The 27,418-nt window shown below is 32.5% G+C and overlaps 1 protein-coding gene across 1 annotated transcript; it reads left to right on the plus strand.

Annotated features, from left to right (window-relative positions):
- Positions 1-8,968: 8,968 nt before the first annotated feature.
- On the plus strand, positions 8,969-12,294 carry LOC127807651 (uncharacterized). The gene is made up of 6 exons (XM_052345674.1): positions 8,969-9,200; positions 9,644-9,795; positions 10,047-10,156; positions 10,264-10,349; positions 11,619-11,723; positions 11,834-12,294. Exons 1-6 carry the CDS (start codon positions 9,091-9,093, stop codon positions 11,958-11,960), a joined length of 690 nt encoding a protein of 229 aa, XP_052201634.1. The 5' UTR covers positions 8,969-9,090; the 3' UTR covers positions 11,961-12,294.
- Positions 12,295-27,418: the final 15,124 nt, after the last annotated feature.

Consider the following 27,418-nt stretch of genomic DNA (forward strand, 5'->3'; position numbering starts at 1 on the left):
ACTAAAAGGTTATTCTTTTCGTGATTCAGCTTTTAATTTTTAATTTTAAATTTATTTTTAATTTTGTTGAAAACGTGTTCTTTTTGTTTATAGCATTTTAAAAAATTTGAACGTGTTTGTAATGAGAATAGCCAAAATAATTTTTTTTTTGTTTAGAGTTTTTTTTAATAATTTTTGTTTATTTTAAAAAATATATTTTTAAATATAAAAATAAATACGTTTTCAGTATTTTAAAAAACTGAAAAACAACAAATAGGATATGGCTGAAACTTTGTATGTATGATTCTAAATGTGCTTATGAATTTAGACTAAAAGCATATTTATGCATATAAACTTTTGTATTCTTTTCATGTAAAATTTTAAATTTTTTGTGATTTTAAATATACATTTAAAATGTATAAAATTACTCATTTAAACACCTAAACAACAAATGATACGTATGCATATTGACGTGATAACTTTTTAGTGTCTTTTTGACTCCCTTTCTCTTCAAGATCTCTTTCACTCTTTATCTTTTCTCAATATTTCCTCAACTCTCTCTCTTTGACTGAAAAAGTTTTAATTAAAAATAAAAAATATTTATTGATAACTAATCATTGTCCATTACCTATTAATCAAACATTACTATCTATATAAGCTCAAAACAAAAATAATATTTGGGCACTCGAAATGACATTTTATATTAATATATTATTTATTTTCATTAATATAATACGTAGTTATACGAAACTCCGATCTACGTTTGGACTCGCATAGATCTCAAGCTTTTTGATCTTCGTTCGATCCCGAGCCAGCCACCTGCTTTGAGCTATCCCATCTGATAACTTGACCGTTCGTCACGCGTGCGGTTCACGACAAACGCCGAGGCGGCACACGTTAATGTTCCACCTGCCACGTGTCGCCTCCGCGGTGCACCTCACCTGCGGGTCCCCCCTCACTGAAGAAATTCTCCTGTGCTTCTTCGCCAATACAAGCACCGCTCTGCAGACTTTACAGACAGCGTCGTTTTCTCTTCATCTTTTACATCTGATTCCATGTGACAAAGAAATCACATCAAATTACATTTCGTTTAATTATGTTTATTAAAGTGAATAAAATAAGATTAAAATATTTTTTAAAGAAAGGTGTATACTTGGGTTCAGATGGTTCGATCGACCCGACCCGAATTTTGCAAAAGACAAAAAGACTTTGAAACCGTCCACATGGGGAGTGACCTATCCAACTCTACTTGGAAGACTTATTACGCTGACATTCCAAGAATTTGTCTTTCTTAGTACAAGGAATCCACATATCAATGTCCAAACCCTTCTGGCTGGTCATGGGGCCCATCCCACTGATCCGAGCAGCCTTTTTTATATAAAATAAAAATAAGGGTAATATTAATTATTATTTTATTTTAAAATAAAATAAGTTAATAATTAAGATATAATACATTTATTTTATCTATGTATATTTATTATATTTTTAATATTTTAAAAAATTAAATATTATACGATTGATAGGAATGCTCTAACATTGACAATAATAAAAAAACAGATTGATCGATACTTATAATAATAAAATATTATTCTTATGTGTATTAATGTAAAGGATTTTCAAAATTTAAATTAGATATAAAAATTGAGAACATAAGTTATATGGTGGCAAATGTGTAAAAAGAACAAAGGAGCCTACTTTAAAAGCACCGTGAGGTCATATTTATAAGTTTGTCATACCTTAATGCTAGTAGAATTTTGAGATTAATATTATAAAGGTTTAAAAAATATTCGATATCATAATTCGTGTTAATCAAGTAATCACTTTGTGAGGTGACCTAGCCCTTGATTCATTATGTGAGTTTCATTAGATATTTTATACTAAAGGTATTAAAGTTGGACTAAATTCTCTGGATATTTTATACTAAGGGTATTAAAATTGGACTAAATTCTCGTATTGATTGCATAAACTCAAAATAGGTTAAATTTCGAACTAATCATGATTTAGAGTTTGATTTCAAACACACAAAGAAAGATGATGCACTACAAAGATGAGCGTTGAAATAGAGGTTATGGAGAAAAATTAAGATTTTTAAGTTATTTAAAAGAATTTAGAGATAATAAATTAAAGACACCATAATTTTATAACATAATATGAAAATTAGGACTAATTGTTGTTTATGATGCACGAAAAAGTCTCGGGGCGCTCTTTCGGCTTTTTCAAAATATTTCTCTTTTGAAATGCTAAAAAAACGTTTTCGATAATATTTTTGTAATTTGAGAAATAATTTGAGGTTGTTTTGTAATATTAAAAAAATATTCGTTTTGTCTACTATTTTTTAATTTATTTGAGTGCAGTGCAACTGAGATTATTGTATTTTATAAAAAAATAAGATTGTTGTTGTATCTACAATCATTATTTAAAGCTTTGTAAGTGCATTTTTCCCGGGAAAAGAAGAATTGTGGAGCAAGTGGTGAGGATTCGCATTTCGCACGGATAACGCAGGCGGCACGTGATTGTCTTATCCGGGGGGCTTCACAATCGCAGACGCGCGTGCAATCCTGGGGATGCGGTCCCGATCGAACGGTCCAGATTGGACGCTGAAATCGAGCGGCACGCGGACGACTGGGACTAGGGAATGGATTCTGCGCCTCGCTGCACGCTATCCGATGGCTTCGGGACTTAGACTCGCCGTAATCTCAGCTTCTCCGCACATAATTCCTGACTCGGCTCGGTATTCCCCACTCACCGTTGATCCTCCGACACGTGTCATTCATCAAGGCCTCCATCCTTCACCCCGATCTTCCCTTACCGGTTCTCCTTGGGCCCCACGAAAATTATGTAGGATTGCAGTGGCGTATGAAATCATCATCCATGGCTTAAGTAATTATTTGGTGTGGGAATGCCCACCTTTATTTAAATGCACCGCAAATCAAGGGGCGAGGCGACGCAATGGAATGAGTAACTTAAAAGTGTAGTTAATGATTAAAGTGTATTTAATGAGTAACTTAAAAAAGTTCAGTTTAAAACTCATTTGTTTGTTCAGTAAAAGAGCATATTTAATAAATCTTTATTAAATATAAAAACTTGTTTATGAATCTAATTCAAGCACTTCTTACCAAGTTCGAATTATAAATAAATGAGTTGAGTTCAAACAAAATCAAATTTTACTCGACTTAACTTATTTACACTTTTTAAGTAGAAGAGTGTTCATTTGGCTTAAATTAAAAAAAAAGATAATCATGTTTAAAAAGAGTAATATTTTAATATTATTTATTTAAGTAAAGTCAAATCAAAATTCTATTTTGATTGGATCGAGATTGAAATTTTTAAAATTTTGAGACTGAATAAGGTTAAAAATAAACTCAATTAAATTGATTTTTATTTAGTCTGGCTCGGTATTATATTAATTTTAATTAATTTTTAATTTCAGACCAAGTCCAAATTAAATTAAACCAAAAATTAATTGAATCTTGATAAATTGAGAACTAGCCTAAATTTGGATTGGTAAAGACCAATTGGATCCCCAAAATTTAAGCACCCTTATTTACAAATTCAAATAAAAGAATTATTAATATTTAAAGAAATTTTATTTATTTAATGTATTTTAGATTATAAAAATAATATTATAACTTTATTGAATACATGATGTAATTATTATATATGTGAGGTGGAAAATGGTGGGGACCGGATGGTACTGTAGCTGTCCGGTGGAGTGGTGCATGATGCATGATGGTCAGTCACTGCACGAACTTTACGGGACAAGCGAATGATTGAGATTATTATGGGCTTAAGCAGCCCGCATTAGTGCAAAAACATCCCCATTATTACGCAGACAAGGCAAATGATGCAGCGTAAAGGATAGTGTTCCATAAATTCAGTGTGATTTCTTATTTTTTGATTAATTTATTTATTAAATATTAAATTTATTTAATTTAATATTTACACCTAACAAAATATTATTGATGAGTTTAAATTAAAGGTGATTATTCCGTCAATTCGATTATCAAAAATATTGAATTATTCAAATCTAATAGATCAAACTTCTTTTAAGAATTGAACTAAATAGACTAAATAGATATTCAAATTGAATAAATTAAAAAAAAAAAAAAAGCCAAATCAACCAAAAAATTGAAAAAAAAAACTAAAATAACTGAAAAATGTAAAAAAAAAAAAAATTATTCTCAATATTTTGGTTGATTTGATTATTTGGATATTTTTAATACGGAGACTAAATTAAACCAAAATAAATGAAGCACTCAAATTTAGAAATCAAATCAAATTGAATCGAATTGAACCATTTTTTTTTTTTATTAGTTCAATTGGGTTATTTCAATTTAATTGAAATATTGCTCACCTCTATTTAAGATTTAGGATTCCCCCAACTTTGTCTTAGTATAAATTTCATGCAATAATTGTATGATTTAAAGAATTTTCAAATATGAGTGCTACAAAAATATCAGAGACATTAATTTATTGGTATTTATATAAAATAATAATGACTTATGATATTTTATTAGTATGAAAGATTATGATGATGGGAACGAGTGACAAATGCTATTACCCTTTGAATTATATGTGCATTAGGTAAAAAATGCACAAATTTTACAATTTACACGACAAGGTAAATATGTAGATGTGAATCGATATATGTGTTCATTTTAGACGAATAATACTCCCTATAACTAAGATTTAGTAATAATGTCAAATACTCTCATAATTGGCGACTAATTGTGGCTCAAATAATAATGAAAATATTATTTTGACACTTACTTGTAACACTTATGTATTAATGTGTATCAATATAAATGTATAATATATTAATATACGAATATTATTAAATATGTTTGATGATGGTCTTTTTAGTTTTTGAAAAAAAAAAATCTAAAACAACCTAAATTTAAGATGAGTCATTCTACAGGGCCAAACGGCTTCACCGATGGGTTTACAGAAGCGAAATCTCGTGATATTTTGACTGTCAAGATATCACGAGATTTTGATTAGATTATAAACGCATTTACAAGCATCACACTGAAACAAAGAGATAGAGAAAAAATTTTGAGAGCGAGAGAGAGGTTACTGACGGTGATCGAAATCGAGGCAATACCTTTCCTTTGGCGATCAAGACCTTCCTTTTTGTTATGCCATCTCACTATCACGCCTTCATCATCTTCTTAAATTCTTTGCCATCTGTCTATGTGGAGGTTTTCGTTTTGGGTCTTCTCAAGAAAAAGAAAGAAAATGAACACTAAAAGAAGATGTATTGGAGTGCAAAAGAAGAAAATAAAAAGTTGCAAAAACAAGAGAGCTATGTATACATACATATATACATATATCAGATCCATAATTCCCAAGAATGGCTTCGATTTTCCTGATTCCCTCTCTTTTCTTGTTATGCTGTGTACAAGAAATTTAATTATTGATGTAGCCTCTTTAAATGTGTAGCAAACAAAGAGTAGAGAGGATTGGTGTGTCCTGCCACATCCCTTTCTGTGGTTCAAATTTTTTCCCTTTTTTCACTTGAATATTGGACTAGAGGTGGCAGTGAAATGGGGTTTCGATGTTTGGCTTTTCTTTGTTTACTCGAATGGATCTTTCACGACACTTTTTGGCTGAATCTTGTGATCTTTCTGTTTCAGGATATGACTCTGGTAGAGGGTTGAATCCTGCAGCAAATGAGACGGTGGAGAAAGAATGTGAGAGAGATAGGCGATGGAGAGATGATGAGGAAGTACAGGGCGGGAAGAGGATGAGGATAACATAGTGGGAAGAGGATGGGGAAGTACTGGTTTGACTAAAAATTTCTTGCGCCGTGAGGGGTAATTAATTTTGTCAAATTACCTTCTTTCTATAAGCCCATCGATAAGATCTTTTTAGCTCTCTAGAATTTTCCATTTAAGATTAAGACCCAAGTTAATGGAGATATTAAGGATTAGGCTTACTCAAAAACTTGATGCAAAACAATTCAAACAAGTATCAAAACAGGCTCGAGCTCGAGACCAAATCCACTCCCATAACTAGCTCACTCGATCCATCTAGACCACCACCCATATAAATTTATTCTAACCTATCATGACCTTTAGTCTCTGTCTATATAAGGGAATGGTACTTCAAGATTTAGCTACAACATCTATTACGTATTTATTACATCACTATTGCATTATTTCTAAGTAAATGACTATTTTGAATGATGAAAAATTCACAAAAGAGATAAAACCCTGTCCTTTATTTTTTGGGTAAAATTAATAAACAGTTATTGAACTTTAAAGTTGTAATTATTTACTCATTGAACTTTACTCAATGTCAACCATCTATCGCTTGTTATAACTCCGTCAGTTATTACAAATGGAAAAGGCTAACGGAATCTGACGTGCCTAAAAAAGTATGACGTGGCAAAAATAAATTTAACATATACTGGCTGAACTTTAAAAATATAACTATTTACTCATTGAACTTTGTTCAACGTCAACCATCCATCACCCCGTTACATCACCGTCTGATATTGAAACACTCGTTACATCATTGTTTAATCTTGAAACATATTAAAAGATTTTTGTATGAATTAAAATCGCTTACTTCTCAAACCAAAAGTCAAAAACTAAACTAATGTTTCAAATTAAAAAAGTTACTAATGCAAATAAAAAGTAAAAAAAATTGTTTGTTTAGATTTTTTTACCTCTATTACGAATAACAAAATTCAACATATTCAATAATAAGATCAAGAGCAAAAAACTAAAGGTATGTCGATCATCGGATATGACCAATTTGGTCACTCATTGAAGGTATGTCGGTCACTGGATATTATTGCACCCATGATAATGTATTATATCAAATTGGCATAGATGTAATGAGTGAACCTGGTGACCACTGTTTAGGATTGAGTTTTTGTTTTCTTAAGATGGTCATAGAGTCACATTGTTTGGATGGATAAGTGTTTTGTTTGAGGCGATGATGGATTAAAGATCGTTGGTTTTTGGCATAAAAGAAATACGATTTTTGTAATTAGTGTTTTGCTCTTGATTTCATTATTAAATACATTTTTTGTGAATTTCGTTGTTCGTAATAGAGGTAAAAAAATCTAAGCAAACATTTTTTTTTACTTTTGGTTTGCATAAGTAGTTTTTTTAATTTGAATCATTAGTTTAAATTTTGGCTTTTGGTTTGAGAAGTAAGTGATCTCAAATACATACAAAAATCTTTTAATATATTTCAAGATCAGACAATGATGTAACGGGGTGATGGATGGTTGACGTTTAGCAAAGTTCAGTGAATGTATGTTAAATTAATTTTTGCCACGTCAAATTTCGTTAACATTTTCCATTTGTAATAGTTGACGGAGTTATAACTAGTGATGGATAGTTGACGTTAAGTAAAGTTTAGTAAGTAACTGATTATAATTTAAAGTTCAGTGAGTAAATAATTACAATTTTAAAGTTTAATGAGTGTTTATTAATTTTATCTTTTATTTTTGTGGAAAGAATTAATTCAATCAAATTTAGATTAAAAAATTACTCAAATTAACTCAAGACTAGGAAAAATATAATTATATCAAGAATGGAATGGCTACCGATCTTAAAAACTCTTATTAGTGTTGAAAGTGAGTAACCGAGACAAAACCGAACAAATGGCTTTATTGGGTACAAGTGCGTGATAAAAGAATGGGGGGTGGGGTCCTGAGTGGAATATGCATAATTGAAAGCGAAGTGAGGAGGGAAGGGGAGCAGAAGAACACTGTCAATGGTGTAGGGATGCGAGGGAACATCTCTCTGTTTCTGCTTCACATCAGCGAGAGAGAGAGAGAGATATGGAAGTTGCAGTTTGTCTCCACTGTCTTCTTCTGCATCTTCGTCTTCATCTTCTTTCTCATTCTTCTGGTTATATTCCTCTCTTCAGCTTTGGGGGCTTTTCGATGCGAAAAGGAAGAAGAAGAAGAACACCACCACCACCACTAAATCATACGCAGTGATTGCCCGTCCACCGTCGATTCCATCACCATCTATCATGGAATACCCCCTTTCTTTCTCTCTATTTTATCTAAATTATTTAATTTCACCATCAACATAATTCGCCGGACATGGTAATGCGAAAACATGATAGCTACTGGTAGTGGGTTAAATACGTATTTTAATTTTTATATTTGTATATTTTTTTATTTAGATAATCGAACTTTTTTTTATTTTAAAAACACTACTAAACTATGAAATTTTTAGTCAATTATACCTCTAAACTTTTTATTATTTTAGTTACACTTCTGAATTCATTATTCTCAATATATTTGTCGAAACGTGCAATTGACTTAAAAGTGAATAGTTGATGGTGTAATTAAAATAATAAAAAAATTTAAGAGTGCAATTGACTCAAAATTATAAGTTTATTGGTGTTTTTGAAATAACAATAAATTCATGTGTCTAAATAAAAAAAAAAAGCATAACTACAAGGGTCAAAATATATTTTTTTGCCCATGACAATATATCGCCATCCCCATAAAGGTTACCTATCCATTAGATTACATTTGCCATCCATGTTACAGGTGAGTAACATTTTGGTTAAATCAAAATAATTGAATTGAATCGATCAAAATTGTTGATTTGATTCTATAAAGTGATGCTAAAATATTACTACAGTTAAAATATTACGAGATTCAAATTGAAAAAAAAATATTTATAAAAAAAAGAAAATAACTAAACAAATAAAATGGATTTTTTGAATGTCATTATGGAATTAAAATTATAATGTAATGAATAAAAACCCCACCTTTTATTTTATTTTATTATTCTTCTGTTTTATCTTTATCTTTTTTCAATTTTCACGTGTTTGTGATGGATCACATCAGGGCCACAAAGCAGCAGACTGGGTAAAGCTTTTGGGCAGAGGAGAGGGGACAGCCCAAATAGACACGGATCAAGAATCAGACGCTATTTCCGGCCCAATGAACGGCCCATTTCACTGTTTCGATGGCCAATCGATGCGCGTGGCCTTTCAATGTTGGATTTGGATTGTAGACATTACCAACTGGCGGAACCCTAAAACCTAGAGGCCTAAATCGGAGGGTTTTACGCCAAACTCGGAAAATCCGATGAGCAGAGAGATTCTGTGCAAAGAAAGCTTGAATTGATGGAGGGATTGAAGGTATCGGATGCGGATTTGACGGTGTACGTGCACCCATCGAAGGCCAACAAGGTCTCTCAAGCCATCCTCCGCGAACTCAGCTCTTTGCTCTTCAAGTAAATCCTTCTTCTCATGCTTTCTTTGAATCTCTCCGTGCATTTGTTAGAATTCATCCGAATTGCGACTTTGGTTGCCTGTAAGAACTAAAATGGATTATAGAGCTTGTTTGGAGCTCGAGGGTAAACTGATTTTATGCGATGGAGCAACAACATGTAGAGATAAATGCACTTTTCAGTAGGCGTTCTGGATATGTGGATGTGATGTTTCCACTGATTAAAATTTTTCAACGAGGGTATGAATATGAACTTGGAAAACGTTAATTTTGTACTTCTTTTAGGTTAATTGCGGTCTGCTTTTGAGAGCTTAAGATGGATAACTGATCTACTGGTTGTCATTTGGATATTTACTATGATTCTTACTCACACAAAGGAGTTGGGGGGATAACTGCTAGCCATATTGGTAGCTTTTTACTTAGTTCTCAATGTGGTTTATGTGGCAGGTTTAATGAAACTTTTGATGGTGTTGTATTGGCTTATGATGTTAATGTTCAAAGTAAAAAGGCGAAGATTCTCCCCGGCGTTCATCCTTACTTTGGCGTGAAACTAACAGCAAAATTGTTACTTTTCCATCCAAAGCCAGATATGCTTTTAGGTAGTTCTGTTATTACCCTTCGTATAATTTACTGGACTTGCTTTTGTGGTATGTATTTGAGGTCTTTCCATTACTTATTGAGTTGTGAGGACACAAATTGCTTGATAATAACACCAGTGAATGTATGGTTTTGTTTTATATCCTTTTTTTTTGGTATCCACTAATTTGTTCAATTTCCTTTGTATGTTCTTTTGTCTGGCATTGTCCATTGTTTAATGTTGTTCTTTTCTGTTCCCTCCTGTAATTTTCAGACGGGAAGGTAGTTAAACTTGGCCAGCAATCGATTCATGTAATTGTTCTTGGTTTTTCTGCTGCTGTCATAACGGAGGAAGACATTCGTGAAGAATTCAAATATAAAGTTGTGAGTACTTTTTGACTGTTGCTTCTAGAGATGATATATTTTCTGGTTTTACAGGTTGATAGCTAATGATAAACCTTTCATTATCTTTGGTTCTTTTTTTGTTGCAGAAACATGGTCAAGAAGTATTTGTTAGTGCATCTCACAAGCGGCATAAGATAAAAGTTGGAACCATTTTACGTTTCTTAGTCAAGAGGCGAGTTCTTATATTTGTTTATCCAAGTAGCTGTTCATGTGTTTCTTTTGGCATGCTCCATTTAAATATGACTGCCCTGTCCCTTGGTCGTGATTGGATATACTGTAAGAGAGTTCTAAGGGATGGTTTCATAGTTTGCTAGTGATGGATTTATTTGATTAGGAGAGAAAGCTGGGACCATGCAATGGATATGATATTCTAGTGATGAGGCAGAACAGTAGCCACCAATACACACACACACACACAGAGAACACCCCTGGTCCAGGTTCTCTTGTTGCGGTCATACACCTCAACAATGAATCTTGGAGAATGATGCTTTGGATGTTTATGATGTCAAGTTGTGTGTTTTTGTGGTAGTTTGACTCCAAAGAAACAAAACTTCATGTTATCAATAAATAATTAATCTTCTGATTGGAACCTAATTAATCCCAGAATTGCAAAAAATTGGAAGGAGACCTTCCCAACAATTGATGATCAGATGAAACCCTAGAAAATCCAATAATGGAGACATGCTAAGCACATCTCTTCGGTAACAGATAGAGATCCCCCCAATTGCAAGCCTTTAAACTTAAGAAAGATAAGAAAAGAAAGAGAAGAATAACATTAAACCAAAGACTTTTTTCTCACTGAAGTAGCCCTTACCATCAGAAGCAAAAATATAAATGCCTAGACAAATCCTTTCCCCTCTTTCCTTCTCTTTCTCGGCAATTAGGTTTTTTTGTTTTTTTAAACAGTTCGATTTTTTTTCCCTATTGGTTTTCCCTGCAATTTACATGCAATCACCTGCCAGCTCCACGAAAGCAAATGCCATGCCATCTGGTTGCTTGCACGCTCAACATTTTTAAGTCAGCATGTTAACAGTTGGTTAAATATTTAAATGGAAATTAGATGTTGGAACACAATTGTAACAGATTTTAAGGTTCAGAATAAATCTAGAAAACACATTAAAGTTTGAGTATTTTTTGTCATTCACCCCCAAAATATGTAAAACATATCCCCCCTTTTGGTTAAATGTAAAGATATTTTTTCAGATCCAAAAGTTTGAGAGGGCTTAACATGCCAGATTATTCTGTTTACTTTTAAGAAAGATATATACTGTACTTTGTTTTAAGTATTTAACATAGATGCAATGCATGTATGACTTGAAGTTTGATGCCATTGCCTTCTTCCTTCTGCTTTATTCTTCATGTTATCTGTTAGTTATAATTCCCTTATATCATAGCTCATGTAAGTTTAGGATAAGGAGTTCATATTGTTTTAACCTTGTAGCTTCAACGAAGAGATACTCCATATATCTGGATCTTTGCTCCCAGCTCACACAGGAAGTGTCAAATGGTTGACTAAGAATATGGATGAATGGTCTCATTCTGTCAGGTTTTATTCTGAACTTGTAGCATTAGGCACTAGGTTTTTCTTAATTCAGGAAGCAGGTGCGCTTTGATTTAATTTACTTAACCATTCTTGTTTGTGAAACAATTATTCAGGACTTCCAATAAGCGGAAAATAAGTGAGGGCAGACAGGAAATGCAGAAGCATGAGAAACCAATGGTTGATGTGGCAACGTTTTTGAATACTGATCATAAGCATAAGAAGTCAAAAAGACAGAAGTGAAGATTCTTGAAGACTGATTTGGAGTACGGATGTTGTAATGCCTTGGCGCAGTTGTCAAATACATATTTTTGTAGCTTTATGGATGGAATTTATACCCAATTTTGATTAGCAGGTCTTAGGCTTTTTGTTTCCGTGGGGCAAATTAGATGGAAAATCTTTTTGTTTGTTCAGTAATCAGTTAAAAAAAGCAGCTGGAGAAAATATGTATTTCTATTTTTCATTTTTGTAATCCTATTCTCCCGACTGTTGGAATTTAGCTGTAGTAGTTGATACTTTTTCCTTGCAAAGATAAAGGTTTCAGGTGGAATTGAAAAATCCTATGTTCATTGGCAAAGTTGGTTTTGGGGGAACTTTTAGGTCTCAAACTCCAGACTTTCTGTTTTTCATAACAAGATACCATTTATGGCACATCTGCGGATAAACATTTATCTCTTTTGGGTACATTGAAAAGATGCTAGAGAAGATCAAATAAAGATAAGAACTGTAAGTCAACAAAAAGTCAAGATACATGAAAGTGATGACTTGAACCTTTTTGTTTTCAATTTTCTTCGTTCTGTCCAAATAGTTGAAGAACTTCTGTCTTGTTCTGTGCATGTGTTTTACAATCTCCGGGTAAAAGTGTTCTCTCCAAACCAGACAATGTTGAGGACAATTCAGAATTCCTCAACTGCTCTAAGGGGCATTGGTCCCATGGATTTGAAGCTTGTGTGCCTATAATGTCTTGTTTGTTTTGCAGGTGTCTTTATGTTGGTTTCTTTCGAGTTTCTCAATCTTTTTAAAACAATTGTGGGAAACATTTATCTTCTCTTCTTGTTTCTTATTTCAGTACTGTTTTATTTTTACTACATGGGTTGCCGGTGGCTAAACGTCACCCATAACCCTGAACACAAGGTAATTTCCATATCTCATGCCAATAATTGTAGGTAGTAGACAAACATTTTGGTGGTGTGGGAACTTCCTATTCCCGAAAACTTCTGAGAGGAAAATAATTGAGAATATGGTAAGGATGCTTAGGATTTGGTATTTTTTTTTTTCTAACTTTTCTCTTTGGCAGATGTTCTTTTTGGCCACTAAGGGCACTCTTCTTCCTTGGAATCACTTGGTAAGCAGGAAATGGAGACTTTGGTTCATTGTTGAATGACCATCATGGCTAATTTTGAGTGAATGTTATGGTTGTGTTGCAGGCTGGGCCAGTATTGTTATCTTGAGCTGAAAGCCTGAAACCTTTAGCTAGAAAGCGCATTTTTGATTATCTCGAGCTAAAAGTCAAAACCTGGAGGTGCAGTTTTTTCTGCAGCCTACAAGAATGGGTGAAATTCAAAAATTATAACTGTATTAACTACTGAAGCCATATGGATATGAAGTTCAGGTTTTCCCCCATTAATAGAACCTAGGGATCATCCATGGCAGTCCAGTAAGAACCGATTGGGAGTGGATAGATTGGGCCTTGGTAAATGGGCTACCACCCACCCAATCTTTCTGGTAGATGGTGCAGATCCATCAGTGTTGGTAGTCCCTAGATCATATGTGAGGGTGGGGCCCCTAATGATTAGTATAGATCCCTTGATCATATGGCCATCTAGATTGGGGCAGGTGTCAAAAATCTAGCAGGCTAGATCAGAGGGAATCAACCTGATATTGTCACAGTTGAGGATTCTTGGTGCAAGTACATTCCACTTGTGAGATGTACTTATAATTGGGGGAATTATTTTTTTTTGAGAGAATCACAATGACAGCAGATGTGTAAGTGGGTGGAGGTGGAAATGGAAGGCATCAAGATCATCTTCTTGGTGTGGGGTTTCTTTCAAGAACACCCCGTTGGGCTTTGTCCATGGCCATATTCTCCTTGACCATGAAAATCCAGTTAGAAAATGTTGGTATTATAATTGAAGAGATGAAATTTGTAAATATATTGTGGGGGGGGGGGGGGGGGGGGGTGGTGAGGTTCCATTCATTCAGGTTGGTGAACGATTGATTCTCTCTGCAGGAGTTGCTGCAGCAGCCAACTCCCATGTGCAGGTTGGCTTATTATATTCAGAAGGATACAATGACAAAAGCTCTCCCTTATAATCCGGCCTTGTAACATGCAGCTCTCTGTCTCTCTGTGTGTGTGTTGAAGCTCTTCTTCTTGTTGTTTGATTATAAGCCTATAGGGGCTTCGCATTCTCTCTTTGAGCATTACAATTGAAGAGGACATTAGTTAAAGAGAGAGGGAGCCTCGAATCTTTGTTTGGTTTACCACACTTCTGACATCCCCCCCCCTCTCTCTCTCTCTCATCAGAATGGGTCTTTAAAAGATCTTTCTAGATGTTGATGAGATCCTATGATTCATGTTCCCTAAGACATCCATATTTGTTTTTGGATTATTTTTATCCTACTTAAGGTACTTCTCTTTTTTACTTGAGTTAATGCTTTTAATAGAAATTCTATATAAATTTGAAATACTGTTTTGAGAAATATTTTTGGTAATATATACATTATTATATCTAATAAGTAACAACCTACATGGTGATTATTCATGAATTAAGAAATTTTTATATATGTTCACATTTATAAAACACCAGAAAATGTTATTTGAACATTCAAGTTTGACATTTGTGATAATAGTATATATTGATATTTTATATATTTATATTAATATGATATAAATATAAAATATTAATGTAAAATATCATTTTAAATGTTATATTTTTTTTAAGTGTTTTAAGTAACATTTTTCATTCATATATTATGGGAAAATCAATGATGATGCTCCAAATCACAACTATCCAACTCCAAAGGTCCAGTTGATAATGATGTATAATTAATAATTATAGTGAGTATTTCTGGGTATAATTGCCAATCAACGTTCATATGGTTACTACTTAAAAGATTGAAGATATGATGAGATGGATCACAAAGGGCTATCAGCATCAATCATTTTCAATCATTCGCCCTTACTAAACAATGCTAAATCTTGCTTGTGAATGATTAGGGCTACCCCAATCACATCTTCCACTCACTAAACATTAGAATTGGAAGACTTCCCATTGCCACAAATATGGTCATTTACTTGCATCATTGTGCCCCCCCAAATCATTATTCATCTTGTGAGTATGTGACTGCCTGCCTGCCCACTCCATTGCCACCATCCACTTTTATTTACAGTTTGAATTAGTTTTAATAATTTGTCTTCGATTGATGGTCTATCACATCTAGTCTACTCGTAATAATCGATATTTTTATGATCAATAGTGTTTAGCAGATTAGTTGGCTCATTTAATTTAAAACGTTATTTGAATATACTTTTATACTTTTTAATTCTCTCGATCTCTTTAAAAGTTGAATTTGGTTCATTTAGTGTTTAGCAGATTAGTTGGCTTATTTAATTTAAAACATTGTTTAAATATACTTTTATACTTTTCAATTCTCTCGATCTCTTTAAAAGTTGATGTTGGTTAATTTAGCGTAAACGTAATAATCGGTATTTCTATGATCAAGAGTGTTCAACAGATTAGTTGGCTCATTTAATTTAAAACGTTGTTTGAATATATTTTTATACTTTTCAATTCTCTCGATCTCTTTAAAAGTTGATGTTGGTTAATTTAGCGTAAACATAATAATCGGTACTTCTATGATCAAGAGTGTTCAACAGATTAGTTGGCTCATTTAATTTAGGACGTTGTTTGAATATACTTTTATACTTTTTATACTTTTCAATTCTATCGATCTCTTTAAAAGTTGATTTTGGTTAATTTAGCGTAAACGTAATAATCGGTACTTTTATGATCATAATTAGGAGTGCTAAATAAATAAGTTGGCTCATTTAATTTAAAACATTATTTGAATATACTTTTATACTTTTTAATTATCTCGATCTCTTTAAAAGTTGATTTTGGTTAATTTTGCGTAAATGTAATAATCAGTACTTATATGATTAGAAATGTCCAACAAGTTAGTTAATTCATTTAATTTAAAATGATATTATTTAAATATATTTGTATATTTTTCAATTCTCTCAATCTCTTTAAGAATTGACTTTGGTTAATGTACTACGCCTCTCCGATTATTTTACATGGTTTATGTCCTTCAAAAAATTCACATCTAAACACGTGGTAATATAATATGATAAAACTTATGTGATTTGACAGGTTTAAGTTTTTTGGGTCAAAATTTGCACGTGACGTGCTAGAATGTGAATTTAAGGAGGGTTGGTAATTGTTACCGTAGAAAGGGGGCAATGGGAATGAGGAGTGAGTGGGTAGTTGAATGGAGAGCCAAAAGTATCTGTTGAATTACTAGACTTCTTTTTCTCTTCAGGCTTCGGGCCATCGATTGGATGAGACTACATATGGTGTTCAAAAAAATTGGTGCATCGTGAAAATTGGTTAAATCGAACTGAATCAAATTGAATCGATCAATTTTTTTTTTTACAGTCGAAAATGGTTTGGATTCTGTCCAAACTGCGTGGTTTGTAATTTGGACAGTTTGCAGTTCAGTTTTAAACCTAATCGCCCAAAAAAATAATAAAAAAAATTATTATTATAAAAATATAATAATTGCTAGCCCATCCTATTTATTTTTTTACACTATTTTGTCTTTATTTTTTGCTCCTATTTATTTACATTTAATTATCTTTTTTTTTTATCAATATTTGTGTTTTTATTTATCATTTTTAAATATATTTTTTAGTAATTTTAAATAGCATTTCAAATCGCGATAAATCGCACAAAATTAGACCGCAAATGCGGTCTGGTTTGGTGTGGTTTGGCCGAAACCAAATGAGACTGTAGTCTGGTTTGGTTGAAAAACTGCACTAACGGTTTGGCGTATTAAAAATGATTTAGATCGACCAAACCGCACCGCGAACACGCCTACCAATATATCATGTTCCTGGAAGTAGGGTTTGACGCTTGGATCCCTCATCATCTATCTCCACCTATATTACATACATATATATATATATATACATGTGAGCATACATGCAATGTAGATAATATAGATGATTGGAGTATGATGGTGATGATTGGATTGGGCATGGTTTGCATACATGCAATGTAGATAATAATATTAAGATTAAATTATAATTATATTTTAATTTTAATATTATTTATAATCGTATCGTGCCTTTAGTCACGAATATACACTAGTTATATTATATGATGCTAGTAATGTAACAATTTTGTACGCTAGAAATAGAAATGTATAGTTGCAAGAGGGTACGGATGCCTTGAAAGTCTAAAGTTATCGCTCAAATTTCAAATTCAACACAAAAAAGCAAAGGGAGAAAAAGGTTGGTGACAGTTTGATAAATCATTCAATCTTTGTGGGAGAGAGAGAGAGAGAGTTGGTGGCAGCCAGCCCTGACTCTTAACTCTAAGCTGGCAACTCCATTTCTCTTGGCCTCCGATTATCCTTCCAAAATTATATATTTCTATTTTTTATTATAATATACATATATACATATGTTAAATATATATTTTTGTCTCTATATTTTTATATTTTTTTATATAATTATTCAAATTTTTTAATTTTTTCAATTATACTCTTGTGATTATATTTTTGAATTAATTTAATTATTATATTTTAACTTTTTTATGTGATAATTCAAAATTTTCATTATTTTGATTATCACTCTATACTTATATTTTAAGTCAATTTAACTCATTAATTTAACGTATAAAAAAAAGAGTTAAATTGGTTCATCTCATTTTTGTCTCTCTTTTTTTTTTTTTTATATATCAAAATGTATGAATTAAATTAATTAAAAAATACAGATACAGAGGTGTAATCAAAACAATAAAAATGTTAGGTTATTACACGAAAAAAATGTTAAAAAATATATATATTAAATTGACTAAAAAATATAAATTCAATAGTGTAATTAAAATAATAAAAAAATTTAAATAATCATATAAAAAAACGTAAGGGTACATGAGCAAAAATATGAATTTGACCTATATACAAACTATAACTGCAAGAGGCCAATCATAATGTGTCACGCTCTCCTTCTATTGGAGAAGCTACTCCCATCCGAGATTCTTCTTCACACGAGGCCAATAAGTATTGGAGATTGTTCTCCTCCGAAAATCTCATCACCCATTTAGGGTTAGACTTTATTAACAAAATAAACATAAACACAAACACAAACACGTTCTCAAACTAATTCATTTACTACCTCACTCACTCTTTAATACTAAGCACTAACTTGATTGTCAAAGTTTATTTTGAGAAATATAAATCCCATTCTCATATGAGTCAAATGTCTAGTTTCGAACTCCAATGCCTAAAAACATCATATATATATATTAACTTTTGTTACTCGTAAATTCAATTAATTCAATTTAGTTGTAAATTACTTCATAATTGATCAAAATATTTAATTATTTATTTTTTCAAGTAAATATATAATAAAACAATACAACCCAACCAAAACTCTACCAAGCAATAAAATATCCATGACATGCAACCCAAAAGGGTCAAAAAATACTTTATCTTAAGTTATATATATATACACATACCTTCCCAATTTGATAGGTAAAATTAAGGTGTATTTTTATTTAATTTTCAAAAATTATATTATTTATATGAAATTATTACATTGACATGAGCAATATATGGTTTGTTCGATGCAGGTAAATTCAGATAGGGGCGTGGCCCCACCCCCTCTCCCCACACCCTCTTTTTGAATACTCACGTTAGACAAACTCAACACGAATAACTTTAACTCTCAATAGAGTACCAAACGCTCAACAAATTATTTTCTTTGATTGTTGAATAAGATTTTTGACGATGATAAACTTGAAATGACCAAATCTATATTTTTGTTTTTATACATTTATATTTTTTTTAGTCATATGAATTTTTTATTATTTCAGTTATACCCGTGAATTCGATTTTTGAGTCAATTTAACTCTTAGATTTTAACATTTTTTTCATGTGTCAAGTTGAATTTTTCATTACTTCAATTATACTATTAAACTTATATTTTCAAGTCACATGAAAAAGGTCAAATGAGATAACAAAATACTCATTTTAATTTTTTCTTTTTACATAAAATTATTAAAATTAAATTGACTCAAAAATATAATGAACAGAGTAATCAAACTAATTAAAAATTTAAATTAATACATAAAAAATTAAATTAAATAGAAAATATAAATCAACTACTGTAATAGAAAAAAAAAACATAAACACGTAATACCTATTAATTAAAATATATATATATATATATAAAACTATGTTGGTAAAATATAAAAAACAAACTCGCCCATGAATTGGCGAAGAAAGTTGGATCCAACGAGGAGGAGAGGAGGCATAATAGATTCGATTCATCCACCGTCCAATCTTTATTTAGTTGCACTGAAAAGCTGCAACAACTGATGAACTGACCGTCCGTCTCTGTGTGTGTGTGTGTGTGTTTCATAATATATATATATATATATATATTGAAATTAATTTGTTAATTCAATTTGATGAGATGACGAGACGACAACCAAAAGCTGATGGAAATGGAATCAGCATTCAATCAAATTTCTTTTTCTTAATTCAATTCAAAGGAAAAAAGGTTCCCCTTTGGTACAATCCTCAGTGCACTTCCATCTGTACTGTCTTCCTTTCCCTCACTTTCTGTTACCATTCGATTCTTAAGTTTTTAAATTATTATTATATAAATATCTAATTTTAACATTTGTAATAATATAAATTTTTTTAACCTAAAAAACTCAATTAGTGCCGATCAATACACAGTTATGGGCCCAGAATTTTCTCGCATTCTCTAAAATTCATAACCCAACACGCTCTCGATATGAGCAGATAAACATACGAGTTTCGAGTCAAAACTCGTGTTTTAATCTTTTAAATAGACGTAAATTATCAACAGTCGCAAGGAGACAGATTCGATCTCAAGATTTTACAATATTTGTAGTAATTTTTATATATTAATGTGTTATATTGCATGTCATATCAATATAAATCTTAAAATTAACTGTTTAAATAGTATTTTTGAAAAAAATTATAATGACAGTTGAAAATTTTTATCAATACAAGACATTCTTGCAAAATGCCACTACAAATGTCACATTGGTTTGATGACTCTCAACTGATTTTCGATTCTAAATTGATACTAGACTCAAAACTCGATCATTCCCTATATTAGGACTTACGTTATATGAAAATGAGGAATGGATACTAGATCGTCTAGGCCCAATCTCGGTCCAGTGCCAACTTGCCACGACATTATTGCAATCCAACTGATATCCGCACGACAACCGCAAATCCTGTTCTCATTAATGGCAGATCTCATCCATATTAATGAGGGTTCCGTTGCCACCATGCAACCACTTGCGAACCTCTACTAGCGCTGAATAACCAGTCACATCACCTGCAAAATGCACGATACATGCATGCAAGAGGACATCTCCTTCTCATATAACAATCAGCTTTCTCTAGAGCCAATGTATGTTCTGATTTCTGACTTACTAATACACTGTCTCTCTTTACCCTCTTACTCACTCGACCGTCGGAGTGTTTGCAGGTGCCAGCCGCCCCCCGAACAAACCAGTCTCCGGAGCCTGCGCCCCACCTCCGATCATCCTCTCTTGGTCAGGAAGGAACAAATACAATTAGAAACGAAAATAGAAAAATATTATTTTTTTAAAAAGTAAGAAACAAAAAAGTGAAAAAAATGCATAAATACAAAAATATAGGCGTTTTTGTAAATACAATTTTTAATATAGAAAAATATAATAAATAGTTATTCAATCTAAAAATAAATATCAATTTCATAATATATTCAAATAAATTTTTAAAAAAATTAAAAATTTTGAGTTAGAGATAAAAAAAATCATTTCTATTCGTGAATTAAAATGTATTTTTAAATAAAAGACGCGTTTTTTTATATTTTTCTAGTATTACTAAACAACCATGAATGCTTTTTAAAATTATAAAAATAACCCATAAACGTTTATTGGTGTTTCGGAAATGGAAACATTTCAGAAACGCTAATACGATACCCAAAAATATTTTCATGCATCAAAGGCTACTAAGGATCGGACAAGTGTCCATTGGGTCTTGGACCAGACTCATCGGAACTAATTTTTGAATGTGAATCAAAATTTGAAGTGCTGTGGTATTGCATGCAAAATAAATATTCTCAAAAACTTTTTCCCATAGGTTTGATGGCATTAGAAACATTACCAAATTGCAAAATTTCGTTACCATCATTTATGGAATTTGTTTCTAAGAATCACATTGTTGTTTGTGATTTCAAAGCTTTTGCTAATCATTATATTAATTTTGTTGACCAAATAATTAATTAATTAGAATTAAAAACAAATTGGACCTGATAATTAATATCAAATGCCATATGATTAAGACAAATTTATAATTAATCTTTTTGCACTTCATTAACTGTCGACATCAATTATTCTTTTTTGCCACCTTCAATATTAATTAATCTTATATATAATATACACAATACACACATAAACTATATCATTTCTTTAATTTGGTCAAAAATCTATTTCTAAACATAAAATTAATCCTTATTTTCACAATAAGCAACAAAAACAACAGTATTTTGAAAGTTGGACCGGACCATGAGCCAAAGAAAAAAAATTCTCAAATCAGTCAAAAAAATAATAATAATAATTTTCAAACGTCGACTAAGTTGCTGGTCAAACAATTGACAGTTCAATCGATTCGAATTAAAGTATTGCATATGCTCAAGTGTCGAAGATTTGAATCAAACCGAAATAATAAGAACTCTTAAATTTGAAAATCGAGCCGAATCAATCTATAGTTTAAATCGAACTGAACGGACAATTTTAATCAATTCAATTCGATAATTTGATTTAATTGAAATATTGCTCATTCCTAGAATAAGGCAACGGTTGGGCATTCCTAAAGAACAAAAATCAAAAGTAATTAATTAATTAAGCTGATTTGTTAAACAATTAATTTATTAATTTATCTCCCTAATTTCTGCCATTCAGTCTCTTCCTTTAAGAACATGAATATTATATAAAGCATGTCTGACTCAACTCTCAAGTAGCCAGCTATATAGCTTTGGGTGTGTACTTAGCATTTTGTTAACTACCAAATTAATTATGATTTCTGAGCTCATTACGTACCCTCTAAAACCAATACATGTTTAGGAGTTGTTTGGATTATTAAAATAAAATAGTAAACCCGCACCATCCGAGGTGGTAGCTTAGCGGTTGGCATGCATGTTCCCAATAACAGGGTATTGAGAATAATTGCAATCCCAAATATTACGTATGAAGATTTCTAAAATCTATTAAAAGTAGAATTTTTTAGATAATATTTCTTTTGATATTTCAAAATTCAATGAAAGAACATTTTATATAATCAGTTTTAAGTTTTTACAGCCTCTCAAAACTTGTTACAGTCTCCACTATAGAGGAATTCAACAATTTTTCAGACTTCTTTTGTCAAGTCCATCCATTTAAGAGAAATTTGACACGAGTCTACAACAATAACAATATATTCAATTTTTATTCTATTATGTAAGGTCGATTACATGAATTCTAAACTTTCATGTATTTTTGTCTTTTGTCATATCTTTATTGATATTCATACACTTCATATTAAATTTTAAATTTTAAATAATTATCAATGTCTTTATTGATATATGAATTACTTAAACAATGATGGAAGATTAATGGGTCGATGGCCATCGATACCTTATCCTTAATTAGTTTCATGGTTCGCACAAGCTTAACCAACTCCCAAAGCAGTACAATGGCCTGTCGGGAAACCCCACGTTCACTTGTTTCTACTTTTGGCATTTTGTTCACGTAAACAAAACCCATAATAAGACAATCTGTATTTACGGACAAATCGAACATATATAGGATATCTGTTGCCAGCTATTGTACGATAATTAACGGTTAAAAAAAGAAGTTCGTGGGTAAGCGATGGGCTTGTCGGGCTTAACCCATTGATTATATATGATCACTTAATTACTATAAAGTTAAAATTGGTTAATCTTTAATTAGATGCTTGTGTTGTGTTGTGTCGCGCCATAAAGAGATTCCAAAGCGCACAAGACTACAGAGTTAACGCCCAACATAGACACTTGGCGCCATTAAATTAATTGCATGCCACGTCATCTTAATTAACGCCTCTTCTCTAGCCCTTTTAATCCTCTCTTCCTTTAAAGCCCGCAAGATGACAGATTAATGACCAACACAGACACTTCGTCTAATTAAATTTGTCACAACGCCACGTCATCTTAAATTGTTAACCAGCTTTTTAATCTTCTTGTTAGTATTTTAATCTTTGCTTTTACTTTTGTTGTTCGACGCGCCCTTTCAGCTTTGAAGCTTAAACATCCCTGATTCTAGAGAACTCGTTCTCTATTGGTGCACCCTAATATAACGAGACTCTTAAGATTTGTAGATAATTTTAATCTAACAAATTTGTTTCAGATTAAGATAACTATGTTCTTCCAATCTAATGAATTATTCGACAGCTCAATATAACCGAACACAAGAGTATTGAAGATAACTTCAAATATTTTAAGTCACTTCAACTCTATAAAATTCGAGTTCGATACTGTTGACACATTTTTGTAACATCCTATATTGAGCGATAGGAAGGTCCAGGACAGCTTACTTTGATGGGCCTATGCGAACTTCCCAGGGGGTCACCTATCCTTAGATTATCCCAGGTCAAGCACGCTTAACCTGTGAGTTTTTTTACATACATTCAGCTCAAAAAGTATCCAGCTAATGTTGTTTCATTCCTTACTTATTCTCGATATATACTATCATTTTCTGGACTTTCAGAGTATTACACATATTGTGTCATCATCATGGGGCCCACAATTGTGGGTCAGTTCTCAGCTATTGTTCTTCAACGACTAGGAGCCCCACCGCACTTATGAGCCCCTTAGTGGTTGCCATCTGGGTAACTTGATATGGGATCGAGAATCGATACTTACAACATCACCTCCAACCCTCCCCCTGAGATGGTCCGCGCTCTTCTGTCGACGGTGATTTGTTGGCCCGCACTGGTGTGGTGGATCCGAGAGGGAGAAGATGGGGTGTTTGGTTCAACCTATTGACTCGCTAGCCCATCCTTGCAAGGTATTCCAATGCCCAAGTCAGTGAGCGAGTAAGTAGATATGTAAGGTATTAGTCAGTAGAAAAACATACCCTGGCTCTCAAAAGAGCTGGCTGATATATAAGAGGACATGCCTTCATGCATGCGCTATACGTATGCAGATGATGGGATGGAATAGCCGGCGTTGGCGGGAACATCCATGTAGCAGCAAGCCGTCGACGAGACCCTCATTAATGTAGATGAAATTCGTCATTAATGAGGATGAGATTTGAGGTGAATGTCCGAAAACCCAGACCCAACTGTAATGATATTGTTGCAAAGGGGTCAAGATGGGACCGGCATGGGCCAGTCAAATGGGTCTAGAAAATAGGCCTGAATGATCCAATTGGGGCGGCCCTTGACTTACCGACATTCCGTAGCATATGTCCCTCCCGTTATGCGAGCTAATCGACTGAGCCAATGAACTATAAGGGTCGCTGGGAGCTCGCTCAAAACGTAGCTAGGAGTTCGCCCGAATAGGTTGATAAGTTAGAGACATTACCGGGAGCTCACTTGGCTCTGCCATATGAGCCTGGGCTCCAACAGTATGTAAGCTCGCTTCAATGAGCTCGGCTCGAGATCTACTAGACCTTTCACGATTGGGTCGACCTACTGAATTAAGTCCAGCCCATAAGGAGTAAAGCAAAAAATACCTGTAGCAGATACTATCTCTATTTGGTCCAATGAATTCGTCTCTAGTTTAACGCAATCAAGTTTGAGAATTTAAAAAAAAAAAAATTGAGTATCCTAACAAACTTCGCGTATATAAAGGAAGGAAACTCACTTCGCATATATTAAGTATCCTAACTCAATAGAGACATTTATAAGTATGCTAACAAGTAAACCAAAAAAGTCTTACTACTTTTATATTAGGCATTGATTTCTCATTTACTCTCCTAACTTGAGAATCGAAAATTATAATTAGTCCCGCTCTTTCTTATAAATGTCTATATTGAGATAGAGTTGTGATGGTTAATCTCAAATACCGTCATCAGAATTGATTTTTAATAATATTTTTATAATTAGAAAAAGCATGATCCTTTGCCAATTTGATGATTTATTTATTTATTTATTTTTACGAGCTTTAAAAATATAAAAGAATTACAACTGGGCCGTGGAAAACGGGCCGTGGGGCCGAGAGGCCCGTGATGCTGCTCAGTACAACTAAGCGCCGTTCCGAACCTGGACGCCTTTCCAAAAAGCTCCCACGCGCTTCCCCCAGCTGTTCCCTTTGTTGGGCCCTTAAAATAATTCTAAAATTCCCCATTGGCTCATTTTGGAGGCTGAGTCAGTCCCCGACCCCACTGCCAGCAGGGCAAGATGAATCCCGCTTTCTTTCTCGCGAAAATATTCATAATTATTATTTACATCTAAAAAGAGAAAAATAACCGATCGAAAATAACGTGGCGAGGTAAGAGAGAGACACGTCACCCGCCACATATTAGTATTAGTCCTTAAAACACGCGCCAGCGGGATGCCACCTCATAGAAAGTGGGACCAGATTTATCGGGATCCATACCCAATCATTCCAAGGGGAGGGGGCGAATTTCCGAAAAAGTCCTGAAGTTCTAGTCGGAACTACGATAATGCCCCTGGGATATTGGGACACACCCGCATGATATTCCCTGTATCTTCTCCAAATATTTGTCCTTGAATGGAAACAAAGACATAAATTAACAAATCTTTGTGCGTATTTACTTCACATTATACATTTATGTTGTAGAAAAAACTTAATATTTTTTCAGTTTTGGGCTCGAATCAAAACTTTTGCCTTCTCGAGAACTCGAAATGAGTAGTTTTCGGTATTATTATACCAAATAATTTACAATTTATCAAAAAATAAATTTTTAAATAACATTCGAAAATTTAATCTTAAGGCCTATCTTAAATCACAATAAACGAACTCTATATATAAAAATTAGTAAATAACTCGAATTTGTAAGCTTTCAATCATATGAAACTGAGAATCGAAGAGGGTCTATTATACAAAAAATACACATGAATGTGTTTTTTTTTTGGTTATATTTGTGAAAATATTGTTATTTTAATTGGGTTATGGATTTGGTTAGGAAACAATGGAGGATGGAAATAAATGGAGTGATCCTTAAATCCTAGCAAGTGGGGGCAACATAGAAATGTGTTGTGGGGGTGACGTCTGGGGGGATGCACCCTCCCTCCTTAAACATGCCCTTTCTTGACCATTCAATGTGGTGGTGATGGATTGGTGGGGGTGGTGGCGGCTTTTCCATAGCCTACTTTACACCCTCAATTATCTCTTCTAGTACACCCTGCTATCTCTATAAAATTTTAATTATTATTATTAAATTAATAATTAAGATATAATAAGTATATTTTATTTTTACATAAAGTATATTTCTTGTATTTTATTTTTAAGTGTTGAGACAACTTGATTGGTTGATTAAATGTTTTAAAAAGTATAAATCATTCATCATAAATCAATAAGACTATTTAAGTACTAATATCAAGACAAAGTAAATGTACTTTAGTCGATAATACACTTATAATAGTTTATTCGTTATTTTTAGGGTAAAAGTACTAAATGAGTTATATTTTTCAGAGTCATTTAGTACTTAAAGTGAGTAAATTTGAACTCCAAGGAAGCCCATTTATAATATATAATTCATTTAAGCTTCTTTACTCCTAAAATTAAGCTTAGAGAAACTGTTGGTGGACGTAACCACCTCATGCTTGACAAAAAAAAAAATAATAATATTAAAAGTAACTTAAACTGGGTTTAGTGAGGGGTTTGGGAAATTAATTAAAAAGAAGATAGAGAAATGATTAAAAATTAAATAAATGGAAAGGTGTGGATGGTTGGGGCATCCCTGCACATGGGGCATGGTCAGACATGGAGAATACAAAATTGTGGGCGTTTTTAACTAAAAACAATTGTTTATTTATTGGAAATGATATTTGAATATTTGAGATGATTGTTTTTGTGTGGTCTTTGATATTCGTGTTCTCGATTATGTTAAAGATGATAAATCTTAAGTTGGGTCTTTGACCTTTATATAGAATGAGAATCAAACTCGCAACTCACCAGATTAATATTGACATATCATTTATTCGATTACTTGACTTATATCTTGAGAGTTGGTATTTGAATATTTAATTATTAATAATATTTATTGATTATTAAAAATATCATAACTAAATGATTAAAATCTATGATATGATGGGAGAGAGATAGAGATAGAAATAGAAAGAGTAGTTATTTAATTATTCTTTTAAAAGATGACTCTTTCTTATGCTAAATCAAATTAAGAAATATCAAATTCTGATTTTGGAAATGATTGAAAGTTTTTAATTTTAGCCTTACATTCTCTTAA

Source organism: Diospyros lotus, chromosome 8, assembly GCF_014633365.1.
Source record: "Diospyros lotus cultivar Yz01 chromosome 8, ASM1463336v1, whole genome shotgun sequence".
In the NCBI taxonomy this organism is placed as follows: domain Eukaryota; kingdom Viridiplantae; phylum Streptophyta; class Magnoliopsida; order Ericales; family Ebenaceae; genus Diospyros; species Diospyros lotus.

What these genes read in the sequence shown, in the direction of transcription:
- LOC127807651 (XM_052345674.1), top strand. Translation starts at nt 9,091, where the DNA reads ATGGAGGGATTGAAGGTATCGGATGCGGATTTGACGGTGTACGTGCAC. An exon ending in CTCAGCTCTTTGCTCTTCAA is followed by an intron (nt 9,201 to 9,643) that starts GTAAATCCTTCT and finishes TTTATGTGGCAG; the next exon opens with GTTTAATGAAACTTTTGATG. An exon ending in GAATGGTCTCATTCTGTCAG is followed by an intron (nt 11,724 to 11,833) that starts GTTTTATTCTGA and finishes ACAATTATTCAG; the next exon opens with GACTTCCAATAAGCGGAAAA.